The following is a 15,820-nucleotide window of genomic DNA, read 5'->3' on the forward strand; positions in this document are numbered from 1 at the left end:
TGGTGCAACACCATATAAGGGGGTTATGGGTTGGAGATGCTCAAACTAGGCCACCATGAGATACAAGGCAGCTTTTATGAAGTCTGCCCTTACGGAATAGACTGATCCCTCCTCTGAGAACCCCATTGAAACTATTGCCACCTTCTAAACTGTCACTTCCGCTCCAACAAGTGGTTCTCGGATGGCCACACCAATCCCACCCCTTGATTCCACCTCTGCCTTCTCGTTAACAGGGCACAAACTGTCAGGGAAAAACTATGTATAGTGGGCTCAGACAAAGGCAATTTTCATCGGAGGTTGTGGAAAAGAAGAATATCTCACCAGCAAAGTTCAGCAACCGTCAACCATGGACTCATCCTTCAAAACTTGCAGAGCAGAAAATCACACAGTTATGACTTGGCTTCTTGGATCTATGGAGCAAAACATCAATCAAAATTTCTTATTCTACAACACAGCCCAGGACCTTTGGAATGTTGTCAAAACCACTTATTATGATATTGAAAACACTACTAAGCAATTCTCCTTAGAAGGTGCCCTTATCGATCTTAAACAAGGTAACCTTGATGTCACTGAATACTATAATAGATTATCATGGTTTTGGCAGCAACTTGATGCTTTTGACGATCTCGATTGGTGTTGTTCGAATGGAAGGAAAAAAATATAAGAGTATTGTAGAAAAAATAGATTTTTTGCCTTCCTTAATGGTCTTAACAAACATCTTGATTCTGTTCATGGAAGGTTAATCTCTACAAAACCTCTACCTCCTATTACTGAAGTGTTTTCTGAGGTTCGCAGGGAGGAAAGTCGTCTAAAAGTCATGTGTAAGGATGACTATAACCAGGTGCCCGATGGTTCAGCCCTTATGATGCATCAATCGAGCTATCCTCGAGGCAATGGACGTGGACGTGGAAAACAGCCTTGGTGTGATCATTGCAATAAGATTGAACACACAAAAGATACATGTTGGGAAATACATGGCAAGCCTACCAACTGGAAACCCCCTCAAAAGGCTGCTAATACAGTAGAACAAACTCTTTCTGCTAAGAGTTTTAATAAGGAGCAGCTAGATCAACTTCAACACCTCTTCTCTCAATTCCAACGAAATACTTCTGCCAATATTTCCCATGCTTCCTCCTCCAATGCTGCCCTTCATTCTGCCATTGCAATGAAAGGTATTGTTCAAACTCTTACTTCTGGCAGTACCATTCCATGCTCCTGGATCATCGATTTCGGTGCCTCGGATCACATGACATAATTTACAATTATTTTTTGACTTATACTCCTTTTTCGGGTCAAACAAATATTAAAATTGCTTATGGTACTTTGACACCGGTGGCTGGCAGTGGGACAGTAAAAATCTCAGACGATATTATTTTAACTTCAGTCTTACATGTGCCAAAATTGTCTTGTAATTTAGTATCTATTTCTAAGCTAACTCATGATCTTAAATGTGTGGCTAAGTTATTCCCTTCTCGCTGTGAGTTTCAGGAAATACCTTCCGGGAGGACGATTGGCAATGCTAGGGCGTGTGATGGGCTGTGCTACTTTGATGTTGAACATCTCTTGTATGGACAAGCTCAAAAATCTGGTTTAGTTTATGATAATTCTTCTAGTTTTCAAGAAATAATGTTGTGGCATAAAAGACTAGGCCACCCAAGTTTTCCATATCTTCAAAAACAGTTTCCTTCTTTGTTTCGCAATAAAAGTTTAAGTTTATGTCACTGTGAAGTATGTCAATTAGCCAAACATACACATGTATCTTATCCTTTACAACCCTATAAACCACCTTCTTCATTCTCTCTCATTCATAGTGATGTGTGGGGTCCCTCTAGGGTTACCTCTCTCACGAGTTGCAAATGGTTTGTCACATTCATCGATGATCATACGTGTGCTTGTTGCATTTAACTCCTAAAAGAAAAATCAAAAGTTGCGAGTATTTTTAAACAATTTCATTCCTTTGTCCAAACTCAATTTCAAACACCAATTCAAGTTCTTTGCACTGATAATGATCGGGAATACTATAATTCAATTTTCGGAGAATACTTATGCACAAATGGAATTTTTCACCAAAGTTCTTGTCTTGGCACCACCCCCCACAAAATGGCATCGCCGAGCGCAAAAATAGAGACCTTCTTGAAGTTGCTCACGCCCTCATGTTCAATAGTTCTGTTCCCAAATAATATTGGGGGGATGCTATTCTCACAGCCTCCTATCTCATTAATCGACTTCCTACCAAAGTTCTAAACTACCTCACTCTTCTTGATGCCCTTTGTTGACCCAGATTTTGGTCAACTGACACGGAGTCAGAATATGCTTGATGTTAATGAATGCGGTGAGACTGGGCCGCCTCCTACTTATAATGTACCTTCTGGTCGATACACTAGCAGAGTTCCTCCAGATGTCAGCCACGTGTCTAGGGATCACTTGCCACGTCATCAATGCCAATTTTTTGGATAACATTTGCCCCCCAAGTTTATTTATTACGAGCAATAAATAAACTTTTGAGCGAACGACTCTTCGGTAACCCCACCATACGTGTCAGAACCCTTCGTGTGTTCTTGGAAAAAGCAACCTACTCCTGTCTAATCATGACTTTTCGGTTCCCCAGTAATAATTCGACAGCTATTCCGCTTCCCCATACTTTGAAAAAGGGAAACTGATGATTACACCTTTTTTATGCCACAGACAAACTTATATAACATCTCCAAACTTCCCTTTTTCTTTTTACGCACGCCATTGCCTTCTCAAGAAACCCCAAAAACCAGAGCTTCACTCTTCTCCCGGAGACCGTTCTTCTGCATTTTTCAGACTCAACCCGAGAGTTCCTTGATTTCCTAAGACTCTTTACCAATCTCCACGACCATCTTTTTGGTAAGTTTTTTAATCCTTATGCTTCAAATTTTCATAATGAATGCTTCTGTATGTTGACTGTTTGAGTTCATCTACTTCTGGTTTGAGATGCTTGTGAGTAGAATGTCTTGTAGGAGAAAAAGAGTTACGAGTTAGTTTAATAGTTGGGATCATACTTTTAGGACGTAAGACCGAAGTAAAAATTCGATCTTTAGGCTAGTTGGAAAATAGGTTTTTCCCGCCCTAAGGGGAGTTGAAAAGGCTTTTTTGAAAAACTTTTTACTTTCACCCTTTGATCCGTTTCTCAAACTGTTCGTGTAGATAGATTTAGCTTTTTGTTAGAATGTTGTTGTATAAAAGCTTGACTTTTATACTCGACCAGCACTATTCTAAAAAGCCTTTAAGAATTCTCTATCCTCACCTCCCCATTCTTCTGTTTGCAGACTTTGATGCCAGATTTGTTGGGAGGTGAACGGCCCATCGACGACGATCTTCTCGCCCAGCTGCTCGAAGGCGAAGAACAACCGGCCGACCGAATTCACGAGATTCCCTTTTCACGATCTTCCTCCAGACCTCGTCCTTCTTCTCCTCAAATGGCTCGTTCCAAATCTTTAGGCAAGAAAAGACCTGAATCCGACGATAATCCAAACCCTTCTGCCCAGCCTGATTCACAGGCTGGGGTTCCTTCGACCAGTGGCCGAAACAATCCTGCTCCTGACCCTAACATCCAAACTAGAGCCCGCCCTCGTCATCAGAATCTGCCTGATGTCGAGTGGTATTTCTCCCCGACCAGCCTTGTAACTCCCAAGATGCTTGCCAACTACCTTAGGAAGTATCCTCTCACAGGGGTCACTCTCAAAATTCCTGCCGCAAACCAAAGGGCTAACCTCCCCGGGGGTGTATACAGTGCTTGGTCTCGGTACCACATAGAGGCGGGGGCTGTGCTCCCGCTACATCCTTTTTATCAGGGGGTGGCTAATTATTTTGATGTTTCCCCCTTCCAGATTACTCCAAATGGATATAGAATGCTGGCCGCACTCTATATCCTGTACAAACTTAAAAAAATGGCCAGAACCTACCCCCCATGAGATCAATTATCTTTTTGATCTCAAGTCCAACCCTCAACAGTATGGGATGGGCTTCTTCCATCTTTGTCACCAGGAGACAAACCGGACGTTCCTGGTGCCACCACGCACATATCCAACATGGGGCAATACAGCAAGGAGTACTTCCTTACTCCGGACATAACCAGCAACAACTTGGCCTTCGCTCAAGGAGGTAAGTGCTACTTTTACTGGTCGGTATTTTTTATCAGCGAATTTCCCTTCATTTTTCTTAAAGTGCGTTTTGTCTTTCAGGCCCATGGTTACGTCCGACCCCAACACCAGACATGGTGTTGAAGTCCAATGCACTGGCCAGGATGACGGACGCAGAAAAAAGCGTTAAGTCCCTGGTCACTGATGATAATCTGAGGCTAGCTGGCCTCCTGGCTCCTCGCCATGAAACAAGAGGACCCGTGGTAGCCGATGCCACTGCCTAGGGGGTTCCCGAGCAGCAACCTCCTGCGTCTCCTCCACGAAGGAGGCCGACGGGGGTTACGATCAGGGAGCCCACGGGCAATCCTTCCGCAGAAAGGCCTTCTGCTCCCCAAGGCAAGGGGAAACAAAAGGCCAAAGAGTCGATTGTGGACTTGGGGGAATCCTCCGATGAAAATGGTACAGTAAATTTGCTTTTAAATAGCTTGCCAATTCCCTGTCACCTGTTTGACGGGGAGGGCAACTTTACATATACTCCAAATCTAGGGCCAGACTTCTTCATGCCAGATAATGAGTGTATGACTAATAGAGTCAATAGTGTAGCGACCAGTAGTTGTAGCTCGGGTATTAACTTTGTGACCTTTTTCCGTTTGATAAGGAGTTTTCATCTGCCTTTATCTTACCCTGTGCATGTGTTGACTTGTATGCAGATATGGCCACTCCCAACGTCTTCGACCTATACCAGGCTGAGGAGGAAGAGGAAGTTCCTCAGCTCCAGCGAAAGTCGTCAAGGAGACACAACGGAGAAACAAGCCAGGGACCTGCCAAAAAGAGTCGAATAGAAGATCCTTCCAAGGACGTGCCAACTGGGCAAACTTCTGTTCATCCTCCAACCCCTGCTGAGAAAGAGACTCCTCCTGCTCCGATGAACCCTCCGGCTGCGCCCAGCAGGGAACAAAACAAGCGAGAAGAAACTCTTGGGGCCAAACTCTCGAGCCGCGCCTTACGAGAAGCCAAAGACTGCCTTGCGCACATCGTGAAGAACGACAACGTCAAGGATGCAATGGTTGAGGCAGAGAGTATGGGGGTCGACCAAATTCTGAACAGGACCTTGAACGAAATATCCAGCGTAAGTGTTTTTTATCTCTTTGGCCTTAGTCTTTTATTCTTTGCAACAGGTTCTAATTTTATCTTCTGTCCTCAGGCTTTGCTGTCTGCAACTCCTGCTCGTACCCGCACCCAAGCCACCATCGAACAGGCTCGAGCAAAGGCTATCGAGAGGAACTTTCGGCTGTAGAGGCCAGGCATGCAAAGGAGTTGGAGGTGATCATTTAGTAGAGGGATGCCGCGGTGACGAAGCTATCAGAGGCTGAAGCTTCGAAGGCAGCTATAAGGAAGCAAAGGGAGGAGTATCAGGAGTCCAGCCGAGTCCAATTTCGAGAATGCAAGAGACTGGGTGAGGAGCTCAAGTCCAAGAATGAGGCCATCGCCACCCTTGAGAGCCAAGTGGAGCAGCTGAAGCTTGACAACTCCAAGAATCTAGAAAGGTATAAGAACGCGACGCTCCAGTGTTTTTACAACTTCTGGAAAAACAATCAGGGCCCCAACTTCGGCTATCTTTCAGAAGATGTTAGGACTGCTGAGCTAGCTCGCTGCACTGCTCAACTGGCTGAAGAGGAGGCAAGAGCAAGGATCCCTGCTTCTCCAAGCATTGTTGGTGCAGAGGAAGAAGGAGTTGTTGAGGATGCTACCAACCAGAACGCTGATAAAGACCCTCCTGCTCCTAATGCCTCTTGAGCTTTTATTATTATTTTTTCTTTCTTTTGATTACATGACCCACGGGTCGTGATGTAAAAACAATACCTTTTTTGAATTTGCTGCATGGGCAGCAAACTTTTCCTTTTATTTGAACAGTTACATCCAAGCAGTGATGCTTGCAGTGTAAAAGATTGCATCATGATGCTATAACATTTTCACTTATTATAACATTTGTCCGTATGACCGAACTTAGCATAGTACTTTGGCTTGATTTAACAAAATATAAATTTTGAAAAATACTCTAAGTACCTTAGCATGCTTTCACTCATTTTGTTCATGTGTTTACATACCTCATGGTACGCTTTGCTATCGATGTGCCTTATATGCCCCCCAAGTGATAGAGGAGCTTTAGGTCCTTGGTCACTTGCCTTGACCATGACCTGTTCGAACATTTCTGCTCGGGTGAAAAAGTAATACTTGTAATACAGCAAAACAACACACGTAATGAACAAATACTTGTAAATATAAATTCACAAAGGTTGGCAAGAATGACTGGCTGCGCACAGTCCCTTATAATCTCATATTAAAAATGGACTAAACATGTCCTTACGAGTGATTCTAAAATAGAATCTTACATATACAAGCGATTAGCCATACAATCGTGGCTAATTCTCTTTGCAAAACTTGTACAAAGTAAAATTTAATACAAGCCAGTCCTTTAAGAAGGACTGTTCACTGATAATACTTGCGCAGGTGTTCCCCATTCCAATATCATGGAACGAGATCTCCGTTCAGGCGTGCAAGTTTATAGGTGCCCAGATGAAGGACTTCTTCAATCTGGTAAGGTCCTTCCCAATTAGGTCCGAGTACTCCAGCAGTGGGGTCACGGGTATTTAAGAAAACTCGTCGTAGCACCAAGTCATCGACGTTGAATTTCCTTTCTTTAACTTTGGAGTTAAAGTACTGGGCGACTTTTTGCTGGTACGCAGCGACTCGGAGTTGGGCTTTCTCCCGTATCTCGTTAATCGAGTCTAGGGATTCCATCATCAGTTGGCTGTTCTGGTCTTGGTCGTATGTTAATCGTCGATGTGAGGGGGGATCTAATTCGACAGGCAACATCGCCTCATATCCGTAGGCTAAGGAAAATGGGGTATGTCCTGTCGCTGTTCGATGAGACGTTCTATACTACCAGAGGACTTCAGACAGCTGCTCTGGCCACGCTCCCTTAGCTTCTTCAAGTCTCTTCTTCAGGGTATCTTTAAGAGTTTTATTCACGGCTTCGACCTGCCCATTCGCTTGGGGGTGTGCAACTGAAGAAAAGCTTTTGATAACTCCATGTCTTTTGCAGAAATCAGTGAATAAGTCGCTGTCAAATTGGATTCCGTTGTCTGAAACTATCTTTCTAGGCAAACCATATCGACAGACAATGTTCTTGATAACAAAGTCAAGAACTTTCTTGGTCGTGATGGTAGCGAGCGGTTCAGCTTCGGCCCATTTGGTGAAGTAATCGACTGCTACGACTGTGTACTTTACTCCGCCCTTCCCCGTAGGTAGGGATCCAATCAAATCTATCCCCCATACTGCAAAAGGCCACGGACTCTGCATTTGTTTTAACTCGTTTGGAGCTGCTCGTGGAATTTTGGAGAACCTTTGACATTTATCGCATCTTCGTACAAACTCTATCGAATCCTCGTTCATAGTTGGCCAGAAGTAGCCTTGCCTTAGAATCTTCTTTGCCAAACTCTGCCCCCCAGTGTGATCCCCGCAGAAGCCTTCATGCACCTCTTTCATGAGTTCCTTAGCTTTTTCTGGTGTAACGCATCTGAGTGGTGACATTGAATATCCTCTTTGGTACATAACACCATCGACCAGTATGTACCTTGCGGCTCGCCTTTGTAGAGTTCTGGCTTTGTTCCTATCTGTTGGTAGCGCACCGTTTGTCAGATACTCCAAGTAAGGTGCCATCCATGTATCCTCCATTCGAATCTCCATATTGGTCTCAACCGCTTGTATGCTTGGCTTACTCAGTCTTTCCACTGGCACAATGTTCAAAGTGTCAGCATCTTTTGCGCTCGCAAGTTTGGCTAAGGCGTCTGCGTTTGAATTCTGATCCCGCAGTATTTGCTGGAGGGTGTACTCTGTGAACTGGGCTAGCAGGTCCTTTTTTTTATTCAAGTAGGCCACCATTTTTAAGCCTCGCGCTTGATATTCTCCTAGAACCTGGTTCACGACCAGCTGTGAGTCACTGTAAATATCAAGCGCTTTTATGCTCATATCTTTCGCCATTCTCAATCCAGCGAGGAGCGCTTTGTATTCGGCTTCATTATTTGACGCGGTGAAGTCGGACCTAATGGCGCAGTGAAATCGATGCCCTTCAGGCGTTATCAATATCACTCTCGCTCCTGCGTGGGATTCTTTGGATGACCCATCCGTGAATAACTTCCACGAAGGAGCTTTCTCTTGAGGCTCAGGCGCACTAGGTGATTCGCATTGCTCGCTGTCTGGAAGTTCTGTGAACTCTGCAATAAGATCAGCCAATACTTCTCCCTTTATTGCCGCTCGCGGTGAATAAGTTATATCGAACTGCCCTAGTTCGACTGCCCATTTTAATAATCGCCCAGCCGCCTCTGGTTTTTGGAGGACTTGCCGCAGGGGCTGGTCAGTTAAAACCGTGATAGGATGGGCTTAGAAGTAAGGGCGCAGCTTCCTAGAGGCCAGGATTAAGCAATATGCTAACCTCTCGATTGGTGGATATCTCAGTTCTGCTCCGATCAGCCTTTTGCTTACATAGTAGACCGCTTTTTGTACGCCTTCCTCTTCTCGTACTAGCACCGCGCTCGCAGCAACTTCTATAATCGCCAGGTAAATAAACAAAGTTTCTCCTTCTATTGGCTTTGATAAGATGGGAGGCTGTGCCATATGAGCTTTCAAGGCCTGGAATGCTTGCTCGCAGTCTCCTGTCCATTCAAACTTCTTATTTCCCCTAAGTAGATTGAAAAAAGGGACGCACTTGTCTGTTGATTTCGAAATAAATCTACTTAGGGCTGCGATTCTCCCGGTTAAACTTTGTACATCCTTGATCCTTTCTGGCGACTTCATGTCGATCAGGGCTTTTATCTTGTCGGGGTTGGCCTCGATTCCCCTTGAATTTACAATGAACCCCAAAAACTTCCCTGATCCAACTCCGAAGGAACACTTGAGGGGATTTAACTTCATCTAGTATTTGTTCAATACATTGAAGCACTCTTGTAAATCCTTTACATGTCCTTCTGCCTTTTTAGACTTTACCAGCATGTCGTCCACGTATACCTCCATGTTTACTCCGATCAGCTCTTTAAACATGTGGTTGACTAGCCGTTGGTAAGTCGCACCTGCGTTTTTCAGTCCGAAGGGCATTACTTTATAACAGTATAAGCCCATATCGGTCCGAAAGCTGGTGTGATCCTCGTCGGGGGGATGCATACTAATCTGATTGTAGCCCAAATATGCATCCATGAATGAGAGGATCTCATGTCCTGCAGTAGCATCGACCAGCTGGTCGATTCTTGGGAGTGGGAAGCAGTCTTTTGGGCAGACTTTATTGAGATCTGTAAAATCCACGTAGGTTCACCATTTTCCGTTAGGCTTGGGAACCAGCACTGGATTGGAGACCCACGATGGATAAAATGCCACCCTGATGAACCCATTCTCCTTTAATCTTTCAACTTCTTCCTTTAAGGCTCTCGATCTATCCTTATCGAGCAGCCTTCTCTTTTGTTGCATGGGTGGAAAAGTCTTGTCTATATTTAGGACATGGCTGATAACTGCAGGGTCTATCCCAGCCATGTCTTTGTGTGACCAGGAAAAAACCTCCTGGTTCTTCTATAAAAATTCCACCAGTGCGTGCTTCGTGGTGGGCTCTAGGTTTTTCCCGACCTTTACAACTCTGGTCGAGTCTTTTTCGTCGAGTTGGACCTCTTCCAGGTCCTCGACAGGTCCAACGTTTTCTTCAAAATCCCCAAAGCGAGGATCTAAGTCTCTATCCTCACTTTGGGCAACACCCTATTTGGTGACTTCATCACCGGATTGGGTTTGTGTATCAACCGCCATCTGCAACTTATCTGAGGTAGTGCTCTTTGATGTTCCTTTTTTCGCCTTCGTTACTGAGGCGTTATAGCACTCCCTGGCTTCCCTCTGGTTTCCCAACACGCGTCCTACTCCTGCGTCCGTTGGGAACTTCATGGCTAAGTGCCACATAGAGATGACGGCCCGTAGATCAACTAGTATAGGCCTTCCAATGACGGCATTGTACGCCGAAGGACAATCGACCACTACAAAAGTGGCGAGTAATGTTCTTGTAGCAGGCGCTGTACCTGTCGTCACTGGTAATTTGATCAACCCGGTGGGGGCGAGTCCTTCTCCAGAGAAGCCGTATATCATTTGGTTGCAAGGCTCCAGGTCCTTAACGGACAACTTCATACGTTCCAGCGAAGACTTATACAGGATATTCACCTAACTTCCCGTATCGACTAGCACTCTCTTTACCATCATGTTGGCCATTTGGATATCCACGACCAGCGGATTAGAATGTGGGAACCAGACGTGTTGGGCATCGTCATCAGAGAAGGATATTTTGCCTTCGTCTGACCGAGCCTTTTTTGGTGCACGGTCCTCAACAGTCATCATCTCTATGTCCTGGTCGTGGCGCAGGGTCCGAGCATATCGTTCCCTAGCCTTTCCGCTATTTCCCGCGAGGTGCGGGCCTCCATAAATGGTCAATAATGTGCCAGTCATGGGGGCAGGCTATAAGGGCGGCGAGCGTTGGCGTGTGGGCGCCTGCTCGTTGCTACCCGGAGCTTCTCGTTGGGAATTTCCCGAGGCCCGTACGTATCTTCTCAAGTGTCCTTGTCTAATAAGGAACTCGATTTCGTCTTTCAGCTGGTTGCATTCGTTGGTGTCATGTCCGTAGTCGTTATGATAACGACAGAGCTTTGTAGTGTCTCTCTTCGAAATATCCTTTCGAATGGGGCCAGGTTTTTTATAAGGCACACTGGAACTTGTGGCCTGATAAACCTCTCCCTGAGACTCAACGAGGGCAGTGTAGTTAGTGAACCGAGGTTCATAACGGTTACCCTTCGCTCGTTTATTGTCGGAAGTGGAAGGATCGTTATACGGCCGTTTTCCACCATTCTTGCCATTGCCGTTCCCGTTGCCTTTGTCGTTGCCGTTAGGTTTGGACCCATTGGCGGCTTTGGCGGGCTCGGCTGCTTTCTTATCTTTGCCGGAAGGCTTTCCATCGTCGGCAATGTCATCTTCGAGCTTGATGTAACGATCAGCCCGATCCAAAAATTCCTGGGTAGTTCTCACTCCTTCCTTTCGAAGGCTTTTCCAGAGGGGGGAGCGAAGCCTAACCCCTGCGGTTATGGCCATCATTTTGCCTTCGTCCCCCACCGTTTTTGCTCCAGCTGCTGCTCGCATAAAGCGCTGGATGTAGTCCTTCACTGATTCTCCATCCTGCTGGCGAATTTCAACCAGCTGGTTTGCTTCGGTCGGATGCACACGACCTGCATAGAACTGTCCGTAAAACTCCCTTACGAACATTTCCCAGGAAACTATGCTTGCAAGTGGGAACTTAAAAAACCACTCCTGCGCGGCCTCAGAAAGTGTTGCAGGGAAGATCCTGCACCGAGCGTCTTCGGACACTTTCTGAATGTCCATTTGTATTTCAAACTTATTGACATGAGACACGGGGTCTCCGTACCCGTCAAAGTTTGGAAGTGTAGGAATTTTGAATTTTCTTGGAGTTTCTGCATTAGCTATCCTCTGTACAAAAGGAGTGCCTTTCCTCCTATCGTGGTCGATATAAGATGTCCTTCCTCCGACCAGCTGTTGCACTGCCTGGTTGAGGGCATCTATCTGGGCCTATACAGCGGCAGGAATCGCTGTAGCCTCTGTTGCTGGGGGGACGTTCTCGCCATGCCGCTCGCGGCGATCGTTAAGTACGTCTCACAAATCCTCGTCTCTTCTCCGCTGCTCGCTACCTCCGAGCCGATTGAAGACATTATTTTGCCTGGGCTGCCCCCCAGCATCCCGTCTATCGGGTTGGTCATCTTGAGGTACCTGGCTCCCGCCTCTACCTCTTTCTTCATTCCTTCAACCAGCGTTTCCCTTGCCTGAGTCGGCCTCATTATATCCATGGCCATCTCTGAACCTCGATTGGCTATTGTGGGACCGACTGTTCCCTCGATTTCCATCCCTGGCTGAAACATCCCGAGCGTTAGAGGGTGGCCTGTGCTGGTCGTTATGTCCCCGGGCATTATCATGCCGTGGGGGACCCCGGACCGCAGAGCCTAACTCTGAGTTCCTCCTATTACCAGGAGGATACTGACCTCTGTTCGGTAGGTTTGGCTCATCGCCCCTACATCTAGGACTACGAGGCTAATGCTCGGCCCTATTCTGCCTCTGTTGCGGGGCATTGCCGCGACCAGCCTGGGATGGAGGTTGTGCCTCAGGGTCCATCGGGATATCGTCATGGGGCACCTGAGGCTGCTCGGGCCTTTGTGGACTCGAGGGCTGGATTGGTGGGCTAGGATTAGGACCCCTCTGGGGTGGCCCATTGACAGGTTGGTCAGGCTGTGAAACAGGTGCGGCCTGATTCCTAGCCAGTTGCAAGGCTGCCTCGAGGGCTGTCATGGCTTCGCTCTGGCGGCGGTCCATCTCCGCCTGCCTTTCGCTTAACTCCGCGCGCTGCCGTTCAATCTCCTGTTGCTGCCGTGCCATAACCTCGGCAGCTGTCTCTTGACTGGCTCTCAGATTAGCCAGCTCTTCTTGCAGCGCTCCCAGAGTACTTTTCAGCGTCGCATCATCCATTTCTTCCTCCTCAAAATCTAAATGTGGCTCATCCTCAGCCACGCTTGCGGGAGGAGGAGGAAATGGCGGGTTTGACAGTGCAGCGGCGGCCGCCTGTCCAGTTTTCCTTGCAGTTTTCGCCATCGATTTTCTCAACAATGATAAATCAAGCTCTCAATGAAAGCACCAGAATGTTGACCCAGATTTTGGTCAACTGCCACGGAGTCAGAATATGCTTGATGTGAATGAATGCGTTGAAAAGAGTCGAATGACAAAAATAATAAGAACACGATATTTTATAGTGGTTCAGCCCCAAGATTTGGTAATGACCTACGTCCACTTAGGTTGTTATTGATGTGTGAATCAAAGGAGTGATCAAAGAACAAGGGTTCAATGAGTTTCACCAACCTCTGAAGAACAATACAATATTTCAAATAGAATTATACTAGTCTTAAGTAATTCAAAAGCCGAAAGTCCATTCCTTGAGCTATCTTTCTCTATTTATAGGCTCAAGGGGGATTACACAAGATTGTTACAGATATTCTCTCCTGAATAATCGGATACTCAGGAGATTGTGTGAGTTAATTTCGGGATTTACAAAGATCTTTATTGTAACATTGTGTTGTATGTGGAACCATCGACCAGACTGGTCGTAGGTGAGACTGGGCCGCCTCCTGCTTATAATGGACCTTCTGGTCGATACACTAGCAGAGTTCCTCCAGATGCCAGCCACGTGTCGAGGGATCACTTGCCACGTCATCAATGCCAATTTTTTGGATAACACCCTTCATAGCTACTTTCCAAGCCTCCGACTCTTTACCTCTCTCCCTCTCAAAATCTTTGGCAGCACATGTTTTATCCACATTCCCGCACACAGTTGCAGTAAGCTTGATCATAGAGCCATTAGGTGCATCTTTCTCGACTATTCTGCCCATCAAAAGGGGTAAAGTGCTATTGTCCTTCTACCAAGAAGTTCTTTGTCACCTTAGATGTTGTTAGGAGTGTGTCCTAAAAGCATGTAAAGACATTTGTTTTTTTAATGAATAAATAAATAAAATAGTTTATTATTATTGTTATATTTAGATTGTTAAATTATTGTTTGAATAATTTTGAAAATATCAGAAAAATTCCATATTCATTATTGAGGATGTGATCTTGTATTAGTACGAGAGAATTAAGATCACATGAATGAATAAAAATAGTCAACAACAACAAATTAGAGTTATGGAATTCTTTAATTGGAGTTGTAAGTACGATTTACTGAGTATCATAATGATACAAATAATCTAGATTCGGATTATTGATGTGGAAAAACATCTCGGTAAAGGTGCTTTATATAATATGATTATATATGACATGGACCGATATGAATTAGAGTCTTTATCCAAAAACCATTTAACAATAAAGACTTGTAATTCATATCATAATTGATGATCATTTATAGATCAACCTAAATCCTGAGTGTTCATGAACTCCTGTTCATGTTTATTAAATCTTTTGATTCATTCGTTAAGGCATCTTCAAAGAATGAGGCTAATGACTTTTGTTTTGGAGATTTAATATCATGAATGGCTGGGAACATGTATCAACAATACGGAATCTAATCTTTCCTAACAGATCGTATATTAGTTCCCTTAAGGGTTAATTCTGGAACTGAATGATTTTGAGCTCAAATCTATAATTAGATTATAGATTAATTATTCACTAGTGAATTAATGGTACTTAAGGAATAAGAAGTAAATTAGAAAGGTTTAATGGTAATTCTCCCATTCTAATTTATGAACTAATTAATTAGAGGGTTGAACTATTGTAAGATGGACGACTTAAGAAAAAGATTTCTGTAAAAGTATATCTATAACATAAAGAGTGCAATTCTGAATTTATAGTGGAGTAATATCATAATTAATAAATTAACTATTACAATTAAAGAGTTTAATTATTTAGTTTCAATTTATTGGAGCTTAATGTTATAGGTCCATGGTCCCCAAAATGGCTCAAACAATCACTGTCAAAGGCAAATACAAAAATGGGCAAAAAAGACTTATGTGATAAGTAAAATATTTTTCTATGTATCAAACATAATTATTGTTTAATTATGTGTAATTAATTAATTAATTATTATTTAACAAAAATATAATTAATTTTGAATTAATTTATTTTTGGGATTTTTGATATTTAAATAATAATAAAAATTGGGAAAAATCACATGCCATCACAGGCATGTGGTACACGTGTGGCACAGTGCACAGGCACTGTGCTACACGCATAAGAGATGTACTGAGTCTCTTGATTCCACAATTTTAGTTATTTAAATATTAAATAAATAATGAGATATTTTAATATGATTAAAATATTATTATTTAAACAAAAATCTGATAACTGATCAGTTATTTTGAATTTGTTTAAAATAACAAATATTTTAATATATTGAATATATTAAATATAGGATATCAGTTTTCACAGAACGTAACTTTTCAGGGACAGAAAAATATCTAGGAATCTCTTTCAGAGAAAGAGAACAGTGACAAAAATTAAGTCATTGTTCTTCACAAAACCTAGGTCCAAACTTTATCAGATCTCATGTGTTGAGAACATCTGATAAATAGTTATTGCCTATTATTTGTATAGCGAGCCCACACTCGTTCTTTGTGTGCCTGAGAACATTTTGGAAGATCTCGAAGATTTAGCCATACAAAAAGATAGCAGCAAGGAAGGACCTGAGATAATTTTTCTGTTCATGTCCTTAATTCAATATATATATGAGTGTGAAGAAGTAGATCTAAAAATCTTATGGGGTTAATCTAATAATTTGATTGTTGTTCCGCTGCATATAATCTCTGATTTGATTAATAAAAACCAACAGATGTCACCTTCTTCGAGTATGAATCATATTACCCCCCAAAATTTTCTTCACGGGGAGTCTACACCTCATGATTCTACCTTAGAAGAAAATTCTTGATGGGTTCTTATTTCTGTTAACACATCTCCAATTCCTATTTCTGTCAACACATCTCCACAAATTCTTGAGTCTAATACACCACCCCAAGAATCTGAACTAACTGAAACTAGGGAAATAGTGAACGAACCACACACTGAGTTATGTGTTTATACAAAGAGAGGCAAAATGA

General features: G+C 43.8%; 1 protein-coding gene across 1 annotated transcript; it reads left to right on the forward strand.

Moving 5' to 3' along the window:
- The first annotated feature begins 346 nt into the window (after positions 1–346).
- On the forward strand, positions 347–1,255 carry LOC133825258 (uncharacterized). Its single transcript, XM_062258223.1, has 2 exons — positions 347–633; positions 739–1,255. The coding sequence occupies exons 1-2, from the start codon at positions 347–349 to the stop codon at positions 1,253–1,255; spliced, it is 804 nt and encodes a 267-aa protein (XP_062114207.1).
- The last annotated feature ends 14,565 nt before the right edge of the window (positions 1,256–15,820 follow it).

This window comes from Humulus lupulus, chromosome 3 (genome assembly GCF_963169125.1).
Source record: "Humulus lupulus chromosome 3, drHumLupu1.1, whole genome shotgun sequence".
Taxonomy (NCBI): Eukaryota; Viridiplantae; Streptophyta; class Magnoliopsida; order Rosales; family Cannabaceae; genus Humulus; species Humulus lupulus.

What these genes read in the sequence shown, in the direction of transcription:
- LOC133825258 (XM_062258223.1), top strand. Translation starts at nt 347, where the DNA reads ATGGACTCATCCTTCAAAACTTGCAGAGCAGAAAATCACACAGTTATG. An exon ending in GCTTTTGACGATCTCGATTG is followed by an intron (nt 634 to 738) that starts GTGTTGTTCGAA and finishes TGTTCATGGAAG; the next exon opens with GTTAATCTCTACAAAACCTC.